We start from the raw sequence: 13,855 nt of genomic DNA on the forward strand, positions 1-13,855 counted from the left end.
ACTGGATATATACAGATTTATGTAAAGTAAAGCATACTTATATTCCATACTACTTTTTAGTATCCATTTTACAGACCTTCTAAACTTAATTTCCACTCTCAAAGGCACTCTATTCTGAATAGCAGATGTGCTGAGCCAGTTGAGGCAGACCACACCTGATCACCTCCTTGCATGAGGAAGGTTGGAAATGATGTCAGGAAAAACAGAGCATGAAGAACATTTTTCTGGAGGCTAGGTGATTAAGGCCCAATTGCAATTAAGTAAATGACAGAATAATTTTAAAAGAGCAATGCGACTCAAGGACATAGTTCAATGTTCTATTGTTAAGTTTCTTTTGGGAAGCCTGTGTGACTCAGTTGGTTAAGTATATGCCCTTGATTCAAGTCATTGGGATACAGTCCCACATCTGGCTCCTGGCTCAGCAGGGAGTACTGCTTCTCCCCCACCCTGTCACTCCCCCTACTTGTGCTCTCTCTCTCTGTTACCTCTCTGACAAATAACTAAATACAATCTTTAAAAGAGAGAGAGAGAGTGAGAGACAGAGAGAGGAAGTACCTTTTGGGCTCCACAAATAAAATGCTTATATCTGAGTGCCTAAGTCTCATGCTTCTTTTCTTTGCCATGTTTAGAGAGATGATAAGCTCCTTTTCTTCTGTATTCTAGTAGATATTTTTAAGATATACAACTTTAAAATTAGCTTTTAGTAATGCAACAAAATCACTGACCTTATAAATTTTGATTTTATTTTCACCAGACTGCCTGTTTCTACGCAATGTACCTACTAGTAAGGAATAAAACCAGTAATCATTTCTATTTGTATATCATAAACTTTTATTTGTACTGTTTAGTTAAACGGTTACTTCCAAAATTGATTTTTAGTAAATGCTATGTTTTTATGTAAGTCAGACCCCAGACTCCCAATTTGTAATCTTTTAGCTAAAAATAAACAAAGTCACATATCTATTGAAAATTTTTAAAGAAAATAAGCAGTTAAAAGTATAACTCAAAATGATAAAAATTAAAACACAATAAAAGTAACAAATACACCTATTTTTTCAAGAGTTTAAAATGCTACAAAATCAAAAAAAATCAAAAAAATAAAATGCTACAAAATCACATGTAAAATCTTAATATTTTAAGCAGCATTAATTGTTTAATCTAGTTCTGGCCTAACCTTTAAAATTTAGTCCATCTTACCACCCACTATGGCATTAATGGATAAAATAAATGGGACTTCCTTAGCAGATCTGAGCCAGAGATATTAGAAGAGCTAAGTTTGAATACTGGTTGGCCTGACTAAAGTGAAGAACTGGAATCACCTGCTGGTTCAATACCAGATTTCTAGGACAGGGCAGAAAAGATTTCTGATGACAAAAACGATCATCTGTTTTATGAGTAGAATCATTGATTCAAAAAGTATTTGCTGAGCATCATTACGTGCAAGGCATTTATGAAAGGTAGTTGAGGCAGGTGATCACCAGATAGTATATTAAAAAATTATTAGCCCAGGTAATTTTTTTAATGGAACAATGTTTCCAGCAACAACTAGTAGATTGGAAAAGAAAAGAAAGGGAACTAACATTCAAAATATTCATTCAACATATTTTTAGTAACCCAGAAACTGTCTATTTATAAAGTTCACTTAACTTATTTCCCTTTTCTAAGAGCTGTTACTCAATTTTGAAAAGAATCATTGTTTCTGATATTCTCAATATATTCAATTCCAATTTTTTTTAAAGATTTTATTTATTTATTTGACAGACAGAGATCACAAGTAGGCAGAGAGGCAGGCAGAGAGAGAGAGGAGGAAGCGGGCTCCCTGCAGAGCAGAGAGCCCGATGTGGGGCTCGATCCCAGGACCCTGGGATCATGACCTGAGCGGAAGGCAGAGGCTTAACCCACTGAGCCACCCAGGCGCCCCCAATTCCATTTTTTTAAAAGAAAATGAACTTCCTAATTTATTTAGAACATGGGGTTTAGATATTATAAGCCCTCCAAAGATTATATGAAAACAGAATGAACAACATTTATGTTAGAGATTTTGAAATTTAGAAGATCTAAATTACTATCATTTAGAAAGTTACCCTATTCTAGGGGTGCCTGGGTGGCTCAATTGGTTAAGCATCAAACATTTGCTTTCGGTTCAGGTCCTCATCTTTGGGTGCTGAGATGAGCCCCTAGCTGGGCTCCACACTCAGCAAGGAGTCCATTTGAAGATTCCTTCTGCTCCTCCCCCACTCACACAAGCATGTACACGTTTACTCTCTCAAATAAATAAATGGTTTTTTCTAAAGTTATCCTATTCTTCTATTACTTTTTGTATCACTAGACTATCAGGCAGGGAATTGAATACACCAAGAAATACTGGTCAAGAGAAAGAGAAAAATGAATTAGTTATTGTGCTTTCATTCTAAATGTTACTGCACAATAAAAGCAAGGTGTTGGCCTGCTAAAACTCTTCAGTTGAGATAATAGCCAAAAAAACCCCAGGTGAAGTTGTTTCCTTTTTTTCAACCACGCAGAATACAGAAACTGTATTACTAAAATCTGTTTGAATGTTTATCAAGTTAGTATTAAAAGTACCTTTTCAATCCTTATCATTTTCCATTCTTTACAGATAATCTTACCTGAGTACTTGTGATTGTCTCTGCTTAATTTTTAATTCATGTTGCAAATGATTAAATTCTTTCTGTATTCTCTGAAATTCATTTTGCTGACTTTTTAACTGCATGCTCACATCTTGAATTCTAAAAATATAAACAAACAACACCTATTACAGCATAAATATTCCTTCCTGAGAATTTTATTAAATTTAAATATACTTTTAATAAAAATAAATGTTAAAAAGCTATACACATATTTATATATGCTAAATGAATGTACAGGAAAAGTATGAAGAGAACATATTAAATGCCATTAATCCTGGAGAGGAGAGTGGAACTGATGGGCAGAGGAAAGGCAAAGAACACTGAAGGAAGGCATAATTTTTACTCTGTATCTTCTGTATTGTTCAAATTTTTCAATGAATATGTATTTTCACTTCAATTACTAATTAAAATATAACTAAACAAATATTAATTTAATTTTTATTAAAAGTAATACATGTATACAATTTCAAATGTCAAATATTACTAAAAAATCTAAAGAAAAAACAGTAATCATTTGCCTTGACCTCAATTCTCACTGCCCAAAACAACTTTCAACTTTTTTCCCTGATTTCTCTAGCATTTCTTTCTATATTATTAAATAACATGCTTATATTCTTATTCCTTAATATTTCAGTATTACCTAGTAAATTACAAATCAGCTAGGATCTGATACTGCTACTGATAACTGAGACATAAATATAATAGCTTAAATATACAAGAGTACATTATATTGCATAAAACAAATATATTGTTAGCCAATCCAATGCTGATAATAATAGCTTTATAGAGTCATCAGAGCCCCAGGATCCTTCCAACTCTCTGGTCTACCGTCTTTGGTGTGTGTTATTTTCATTGACCATGGCAGAAACCCCAACAACTCCTTTCCCATTCCAGACCAGCAGCAAGATGAGAATAATAGCTCACTCTGTTTTAAGGAGACTTTTTGGAAGTATCACCAATTACTTCTGCTGAACTTAGATATTAGACACTTGACCATACCTATTTCAAGTAGAGCAGATATATCCACAGTTCTCTTACTAAGGAAGAAGGAACAATGATGTTAGGGTAGGTAGCTAGCAGTTTCTATCACAATCCTAGTAGGAACTGATCCTTCTACACATACCAATACTCTTATATACACATACAAACACATCGTCTTCCTCGTCTCACCCTCCTAGTTTACTTAAATCAAATTTTTAATTTAGTATTTACATTATTCTTCACTAGTGAGCCCTATGTTATGATATGATCACATTTCTTTTCTTGCACAACTTTTTATTATCCCTGGATTAAAAAAAACATTTCCTTTTCTTCTTAGTTTTCTGTGTACCTATTACTGATATATCTTCTAAATCTGACAGAGGTGTAATTCTCTCTCAACACCTTCAGACACAGCAGAAAACTCTTCCATATCATTTCTTTTCTAGGAAACATCCTTCCCAGAGCTCTCTATTCTCCTCCAATCTGGGTATTCTCTCAATTAACTGTAACAATTGTCATCCTGGGACTTCCTTTTCTTGTCATTTCAGGAACTGTCCTCAGCTCTTTCATGTCAAATCTTCTGTATCCTGGCTCTAAAATCTTCCTCCTCTGTGATGTACTCCTTTTGGTGGAATAAATCCTCCAGAAGTATTTTGTGCATGAGAGGTAAATTTGAGAATGTGAATATCTGAAAATGTTTTTACTATATATCAGATTGGACAGTTTAGCTGAATATAGAATCATAGATGAGAAAAATATTCTTCATGCGAAAATTAGGGCACTGTCCTCTGTTTCCTTACTTCTGGTGCTGTTTTCCAAAGTCTGATGCCATTTTAATTCCTACTTCTTTGCATGATACATGGTAGGTTCTCCCTACTCTGCCCCTGCCCTGATTCTGAAGCTTTGAAATTTTTCTCTTTTCACTTAGTATTCTTAAATTTCATCAAAATATATTATCATGTCAGTATTCTGTCCTCTGTGCTGGACACTTCATGAGTATTTGTTTTGGAAACTGATGTTTAGTTCCAGGAACTTTATCCTAGGGAGAATGATTCCTTCCCCTTCATTTTCTGTTTCCTTTCTGGAACATCTTTCTATTTGGATGTGGAACCATCTGGAGAGATCTAATTTTCTTAAATTTTCTTGCCATCTTACTATTTTGACATTTTGCTTTAGTTCCGTGATCTTCCATTCTGTCTATAAAATTTTTAATTTCTGCTATCATATTCTAATTATCAGGAATTCTTTCTTATTCTCCAAAAGGTCCCCTTTTTAATTACCTCTTGTTCTTATTTCATGGAAACAATTTCTTCTCTTACTCTTTGATGATAATTTTGATATCAGTTTACTGTGTTTTAAAATTTACTGCATTACTTCTGTTTTCTCTGCGTTTTTAAATTTTTTCCTTGCTTTGTTTTTTGTCTTTCACATTTGAAGCCTCCCTTACAGTCTGGAGATCCTTTGTTGTCTATTTATATTTACAAATGAAGACAATTGGTCCAGTTCCTACAAGTTAATAATGACGAAGGGAGAAAAGGGGGGAAAGTGGCTTTTCTAGATAAAAGAGAAGCAACAAGGGTGCCTGGGTAACTCAGTCCTTAAGCATCTGCCTCATCTGGCTCAGGTCATGATCCCAGGATTCTGGGACTGAGCCCTGCATCAAGCTCCCTGCCCAGCAGGAAGCCTGCTTCTCCCTCTCCCACTCCCCTTGCTTGTGTTCCCTCTCTCACTGTGCCTCTGTCAAATAAATAAATAAAATATTTTAAAAAGAGAGAGAGAAGCAACAAAAGTGACATGCAGACCTTCTATAGAACTAGATTCAAACAAATAAACTAGTTTTTAAAAAATATTAAGGAAATTGATTATGAACTGAGAATTAGAAAATACAGCAAAACTATTGCTAATTTGGGGATAATGATACTGTTGTTATATAAGAAAATGGCACATCACACTGAAGTAAATAGAAATGAAAATAGCATGCCATCTTGGGTTTTCCTTAAATTACTTTAGCAGCAGAAAAAAGGGACAGATGAAACACAAATGACAAAAATTGTGGTAATTTTTGAATCTGTATTAATGGACATTATACTATTTTCTCTTTAAAAACCTAACAAATGAGGCACTGAAATGTCTTAAGTTTCTGTGGTGTGCATTGGAATTATTAAACGATGGGCTTCAACTGCAGGAGACCATGTGAGGAATTAGCTGTTTTGATAGTACCTATGGCATCTGCCAGAGTCAGAACAAGGTAATTAAAAGCCTTTGGGGAGGAAGAGTTGGAGGGAGGTTCTGCAAGCCTAAATGCACTTTTAAAATATTTTTAATAAATTTTCCTATTTTTCAGTCTCATTTTGTACCCTAACAAGTATTTCTTTTGGCATACTAAGAGAAAAAAATCAGCCACATGTTGTTTTCAGGAGTCACATATAAAAAATAATAATAATTAACAGAAATGTAGAAAATAAAAGTTAGAAAAATATATACCAGACCAGATGCTTTAAAAATGATAAAAGATATACATTAATATTAATAACTAGCAACACAGTAAGTAGAACCCTTTAGTTTTGATAAAAATCCTAATCTACCAAGAAAAATAATAATCATGAACTTTTACATACCCTAAACATGGCTCTACAACATAAAGAAATATCTGTTAAAAACTCAGTGAGAACAAATTATTAATCATAATGGAAGGTATTAACACATTTCTCACAGAAATTGAATGGTTACAATGATATGAAAAATAGAAAAGATATTGAGGATTTGAATAACACAATTAACAAATGATGTATTGATTTAATTGGAGGTTATATCTAATAATCATTCTTTCAAACACATGGTAAAATCACAAAAAGTGACCATGTAACAAGCCACAATTAAAATTTTAGTATGTTCTTAAAAAAAATTATATATGCACACTCATTGCTTACAGTAAAATTACACAAAACATTTACAGCAAAAAGCCAATTAAAAATCTATATACATTGAAACTTAAAACATACATCTAATAAACACTGGGCCAAAGACAAAATAATAATAATAACTATGTGGAAATAAATAATGGAAACATGATATACCAAAGTATGCAGAGAAAAATGTATAGTCTTAAATTCATTTATTTTTAAAAAATGAATGGGTATTCTGAATGTCATGATCCAAGAGAAATGTATAAATGACAAAAAAAAACTCAATCCTCAGAGCAAGGTACCCCAGAAATAAGCACACCCAATTTTCACATCTTGGTTTCTAAATACCATTTTCCAATAAAAGAAACCAAGGCATCTTAAAGAATTGGTTGATTCCAGAATCTGTTGGGGCAAAAAAGATCTAAGGAAAGCCTAGAACATTTTGTGGTGCCAGAAAGTAAGGAAGAGCTCAAGAAAGATAGGATACAGGTACCACCTGTATAGCAAGAATTTAGAAACAAAATAAATATAGTATTTGAGTATAACCTACAAAATAAAGGATTCCATACTGATACTAATAAGTAACTGAACAGATAAATAAATGGAAGAGAAGGAAAAGCCTGTCCCTCACAAAGAAATTCTAATTAATAAATATAGAAGGAATAAGGGAAGTATTTACTCCAAGATATCTGTTGATTGCAAAGGGAAAAATAATAATTCTACACTGGAGGAACCTGGCAAATACCACCTTATCCAAGTGATGAAGGTTAACATCATCTGTAGGAAGACATACTGACAGCATATATATTCTATATGATATACACATTGCTTCTGTGGTATTCTTGCCAAAAATCAATAATCTCAATATAATTATGAGTAAATATCAGACAAATCCAAATTAAGGGACATTCTACAAAATAACTGAAAAGCACTCTTTGAAAAGCCTTGGGTCACAAAAAGCAAAGATTAAGGAACCGTCAGAGACCAAAGATGCCTGAAACAGTATGAGCTCTAAATGCAATGTGTGATTCCACATCGAATCCCAGACTGGAGAAAGAGATGGTAGTGGCAAAACAGATACAATCAAATGAAGCCAGTAGGTAAGTTAATAGTATTGTATCAATATTAATTTCCTAGTTTTTATAGTTGTACCATAGTTATGTAAGGTATTAACATTAGGGGAAGCTGGGCACATGGAAACTCTTTGTACTATTTTTTCAATCTTCCACAAATCAAAATTATTTCAAAATAAAAAGTAAAAACACAACACACATGCATATGCAATGAATAATCTGTACATGTCAAACATATCTGTAGTACAAATTGTGTAAAAAGGTGGGTGTATTTTAAATTTTGGAGGTTATACAATATTTTTAATAGCAAAATAAAAAAAAACAAATCTCATGGTCAATACTAGAGGAATACTAACTAACCTATATGTAATATATATGTAATACTATATAAAAAAAGAAAAAAGAATAAAGTAGATCTCTATGTCCTGGCATGGAAAAAATACCAATACTAATTATGGAGGAAAAAGAAAAGCTGTAATTCAGAGATCAATAAAAGCTTTCCAACACCTTTAGTGGGAATGTAAATTAATACAACTACTTCGAATACATAGTTAGATCCATAAACCCGGCCATATGTATAAGGCCATAATCCAGAATTTCCACACCTAATACATACCCAACAGAAATGTGCTCATCCATTCACCAAAGACATGCCCTTGAATGCTCACAGCGCCAGTGATTATAATAGCACTGAATCAAAAACAGCCCACATACCCATTCACAGCAGACCAGATGAATCCACTGTGGTATATTCATACCATAGGAAACTGAACAGCAACAGGAATGATCTGCAGCTACCCAGTACAACATAGATGCATCTCAGAAACATAATGTGAGTGAAGGAAAGTAGACAAAAGAATGTATACTATATAATTCCATTTACATAAGTTTTAAAGAAAGGCAAAATTAATCTATGGTGTTATAAATCAAGACACTAAATTCCTTTGGGTGGGTAACAGTAAAAGAGGTAAAGAAAGCTTTTGTTTCATGATCTGAGTACTGATTATGTGGGAAATTCACTTTGTGAAATTTAAGTTAGCTGTACAGGTGTATTTATGCATTTGTCTCTATATTGTACTTCAATAAAAACTTAGAAAGATAAAATAGAATTTAAATAAACATCTAGATAGCTTATTATGTGTATATAAGCCTACCAAGATTGATAAATGTAGAAAAATCCAGAAATATTAGAGGAAAATTAAAGTTAATATACTGTTGGATTAAATGACATTTGTATTAAAACATTCCTTAATTAAAGCCCACTCCAACTATTTAGATTTACCCAGAAAAGAATTCTAAGCTTGCATTTTTACAAAATATTTTCCTTTCTAGAATTAAAAAAAAAATACACATTACAGCACTTTCCAAGTTTACTTCTTTTAATATGTTCCCCAAATGAATGTTACATATAAATAGCATCTCAGGCCCTCTAACAATACTCCCTAAGAAGTTAGGCCACATTACTTCACTCTGTTCTGGCTATGTAAATTAGCCTCAATTCTTTCAAAATTAAACTGATATGGCTTAAACTGTCATGCCTGGAAAAGCAGTAATGTTTGCTTTTACTGCATATATCAACTTTATGAAATAAACAATTCACATAATATTGTAACAAAGTATGTACTGTGCAAGCACACATTTTTCCTCTAACAGCCGTAATTCTGCATTAAAGTTGAATACTATGTTGATGTGAGGACATGTTGCTGTCTAGTGAGAGGGTGTTCCAAACAGTAGGGACTAACAGCATGTTCTAGTGTAGAGAGCCCGGTGCTGGAATTTAGAGACCTGTATTATAAACCTCTTGCCGATGCGCCCACGAGAACACCACATTTATTACCCTTATCTATTTCCCAGCTTTTCCCTTAGCTAACTTGACTAAAATGAGTTTTGTGAGTATCACGGAGTTGTTAAACAAACTTGGGAAAGGTATTAAAGTCTCTATTTCCATTTGGATCATCTATTAAAATCACTCATAATGAAAATATTCTAAAGGAAAATACTTTAAAAACACCCTTTTAACTACCCTCCACTCTGTAATCAAACACTTTAGAAAACACAACAAGAAAGCTAATCACATCATTGGGGATTTTACCACCTGTAACCTACATTCTTTTATGTCAAGCTCCTGGATCTAAGGATTCCTTTATTTTTAGTCATTCTCTCAAACTGGTTTTGCAGCAATCTAAGATGACGGTGGAAGCTCGGGGTCTAAAGAAACGAGGTGGGGGATTTTCAGGATTATATCCCACCAAGATCTGACAGGCAACGCATCCAGTTATCAAAGGGAAAATTAGAACTACAACAAAGAAAATAACAAAAATATGGTACTTCAAGAGTTTTTGGGAAATAAGTTTTAAAGAAATGCATCTGAGAAATGGACATGCAACTAACTGCCAATTACAAAAAGTGGCTTTTGTAACTGCTCCTCTGGAATTAACCACTGCCTAAATGCATCCAGAAAATTAAATTCCTTTTCAAGAAAGTAGGGAATGTGGGATGGGGAGCCCAAGTATATGGGTAGATAATCATTTAGGGCTCAATTAAACCAGAAAGAATTCTCATTTTACTCAGAAAAGTCACTAAGCATTTTGTGAAACTCTTAAGACAGAAACCAAACTTCTTTACCTATTATCAGGAGAATGGGAACTTCAAAAACATCACTTGGAGAAAGCCCAGGACCAAAAATGTCACTAACATCCAAGCGCATAGGACAGTAGCAATATTTAAAACAAAATTATTTATGGGGCATCTGGTTGGCTCAGTTGGCTTAGCGTCTGATTCTTGATACTGGCTCAGGCCACAATCTCAGGGTCATTGAGACCAAGCCCTGAATTGGGCTATGTGCTTGGCACAGAGTCCACTGGAGATTCTTTCCTTCTTCCTCTCCTCCCCCACCACTTTTGAGCTCACTTGTGTTCTCTAATAAATAAAATCTTTTTAAAAATAAATAAAAGAAAATTATTTATGAATACAACATATAATTTCCTTTTAAGTAATATCCTATTGCTTTCCTTTATAGAATTACTATGATACCTATTTACATCTTCTTACAAGAGTTCTGGCTTAGTTACTAAAATATATCCCTTTTTGAGGTAATTTTATCCCAGTCATTATTGTATACATTATCAATGTATTTTCAGTATATTGATAACAAATGTATTCCTTAATAGTTTGGCTCCTTCTAAAGGGTGATTTCCCTATTGAGGTAAGGATCAGGAATATTTACCTTTGCTAAAAGGTAGAGGTCTCAAAAGTCTAACTATAAGAAGCTGTTGTCTTGACTTTGAAATCACAAATTCATATTCATTCCTTCCCCTCTCCTCTTCCCCCGTCTCTGTCTCTCTCCACGCTCTTCCAGTGATGTGAGAGAATGGTACCTTGCATTGGACTGCATCAATACCGCTTTTTAAATTAACTTCATTTAATTAATCTCATTTGAATGAAGTTAATTTAAAAAGCGGTGTTGATGCAGTCCAATGCAAGGTACCATTCTCTCACATCACTGGAAGAGCGTGGAGAGAGACAGAGACGGGGGAAGAGGAGAGGGGAAGGAATGAATATGAATTTGTGATTTCAGAATAGAGAGCCCAGAAATAGACCCTCAAATCTATGGTCAACTAATCTTCGACAAAGCAGGAAAGAATGTCCAATGGAAAAAAGACAGCCTCTTCAATAAATGGTGCTGGGAAAATTGGACAGCCACATGCAGAAAAGTGAAATTGGACCATTTCCTTACACCGCACACAAAAATAGACTCAAAATGGATGAAGGACCTCAATGTGCGAAAGGAATCCATCAAAATCCTTGAGGAGAACACGGGCAGCAACCTCTTCGACCTCTGCCGCAGCAACATCTTCCTAGGAACAACGCAAAAGGCAAGGGAAGCAAGGGAAAAAATGAACTATTGGGATTTCATCAAGATCAAAAGCTTTTGCACAGCAAAGGAAACAGTTAACAAAATCAAAAGACAACTGACAGAATGGGAGAAGATATTTGCAAACGACATATCAGATAAAGGACTAGTGTCCAGAATCTATAAAGAACTTAGCAAACTCAACACCCAAAGAACAAATAATCCAATCAAGAAATGGGCAGAGGACATGAACAGACATTTCTGCAAAGAAGACATCCAGATGGCCAACAGACACATGAAAAAGTGCTCCATATCACTCGGCATCAGGGAAATACAAATCAAAACCACAATGAGATATCACCTCACACCAGTCAGAATGGCTAAAATCAACAAGTCAGGAAATGACAGATGCTGGCGAGGATGCAGAGAAAGGGGAACCCTCCTACACTGTTGGTGGGAATGCAAGCTGGTGCAGCCACTCTGGAAAACAACATGGAGGTTCCTCAAAATGTTGAAAATAGAACTGCCCTATGACCCAGCAATTGCACTATTGGGTATTTACCCTAAAGATACAAATGTAGTGATCCAAAGGGACACATGCACCCGAATGTTTATAGCAGCAATGTCCACAATAGCCAAACTATGGAAAGAACCTAGATGTCCATCAACAGATGAATGGATCAAGAAGATGTGGTATATATACACAATGGAATACTATGCAGCCATCAAAAGAAATGAAATCTTGCCATTTGCAACAACATGGATGGAACTAGAGCATATCATGCTTAGCGAAATAAGTCAAGCAGAGAAAGACAACTATCATATGATCTCCCTGATATGAGGAAGTAGTGATGCAACATGGGGGCTTAAGTGGGTAGGAGAAGAATCAATGAAACAAGATGGGATTGGGAGAGAGACAAACCATAAGTGACTCTCAATCTCACAAAACAAACTGAGGGTTGCTGGGGGGAGGGGGTTTGGGAGAACGGGGTGGGATTATGGACATTGGGGAGGGTATGTGCTTTGGTGAGTGCTGTGAAGTGTGTAAACCTGGTAATTCACAGACCTGTACCCCTGGGGATAAAAATATATGTTTATAAAAAATAAAAAATTAAATAATCAAAAAAAAATAAATTAACTTCATTTAATTAATCTCATTTGAAAAAAGTAAAAATAACCACATTTGAGCTTTATTCAGTCTTTGATTTCTTCCTTGATCTCTTTACTTATTTTTTATTTTTTTAAATTGATAAATACCATAACCTCCCAAAACTAAAGCAGAAAGAAAGAGAAAATTTGAACAGACTATAGCAGTGAAATGGAATCAGTAATTAATAATTCCCCTGGCCTCTTTAATATATAGTCTATTAAGTAGATCTTCCTTTGACTAAGTATGATACTCTTAAGCTTTACTAGTACATAAGTTAAAAATCGTAACCCTGACTTAACAAACAAATACATAATACTATATTGTAGGGTTGATATAGATTTTCACAAAATGGGGGAGAAATGTTTTACTATATTTTCCTTGAAGGTAAGGGGCATAGAAGACAATATGGACAAAAATGGAAATTTCCATCATTTTAAAATGCTCTTAATAAAATCACACTGTTCAGGCAAAACACATTTAAATATCACCACCATCATTTTAAGGTATTCTAAATAATTACATTATTTATTCTTTATTGTACGAACTTACAATTCTTACTTCCCTAATGGTTCTGTCCCAGTTTTGGTAACAGCAGGCATTGATAAATATTCTTCTTTTGATTAACTCTAAAGGATGAAATGCATATAAAATCCCTGGATATTCTCTTTCTCATGAAATGGTTAGCTACTGTTTTATCCACCCAATATGATTTCTTTTCTATGGAATCATTGATACTTTTTGCAAGGAATTATTTTTTTCCACTCCACTATGAAAGCTCCAACTATTCATATGATTGCCACAGAGGTTTCCATGTTCTAGGGCCCAACTCCACTGGCTAGATAGATGAAACACCTCCCCCAGAATGGGTCAGCCAGAGCTCTTTTCTACGATGTGTTTTTCCCTTTGCACGAGAGAAAACAGTAGGCAGTCCCTCTCAGGTGGCAGAAAATATAAGAAGTAAAACTTAGGCATTGTGGGCAACTGCTTTTCCTTCTGAAAGGAGAAAAGTAAATCTGCAATGGTAGAGAATAAAGCCAGTATGCAAAGAAAAGCAGAGATGAAAGACAAGAAAATCTTAGGGGTAGTCATGATCTTTGTTCAGGTTATTCCTGAGGCCTAGTTTCACAGGCCCTTCCAAGGTGATCCATTAAACACTTTTTGCCCAAGCTGGTTCAAGCTAGATTTTAGTCACTTACAATTAAGAGGTTTTTTTGTTTTTATTTATTTATTTATTTGACAGACAG

The 13,855-nt window shown here is 34.3% G+C and overlaps 1 protein-coding gene across 2 annotated transcripts in view; it reads right to left on the bottom strand.

The window, feature by feature from the left end:
• Positions 1-13,855, bottom strand: part of LEKR1 (leucine, glutamate and lysine rich 1) — a 189,456-nt gene that overhangs the window by 112,945 nt on the left and 62,656 nt on the right. For both annotated transcript variants that reach the window (XM_059163678.1, XM_059163679.1), the window contains exon 4: positions 2,628-2,747. In XM_059163678.1, the coding sequence (XP_059019661.1) occupies positions 2,628-2,747 (120 nt within the window). The remainder of the gene's footprint in view (positions 1-2,627; positions 2,748-13,855) is intronic.

This window comes from Mustela lutreola, chromosome 2 (assembly GCF_030435805.1).
Source record: "Mustela lutreola isolate mMusLut2 chromosome 2, mMusLut2.pri, whole genome shotgun sequence".
Taxonomy (NCBI): domain Eukaryota; kingdom Metazoa; phylum Chordata; class Mammalia; order Carnivora; family Mustelidae; genus Mustela; species Mustela lutreola.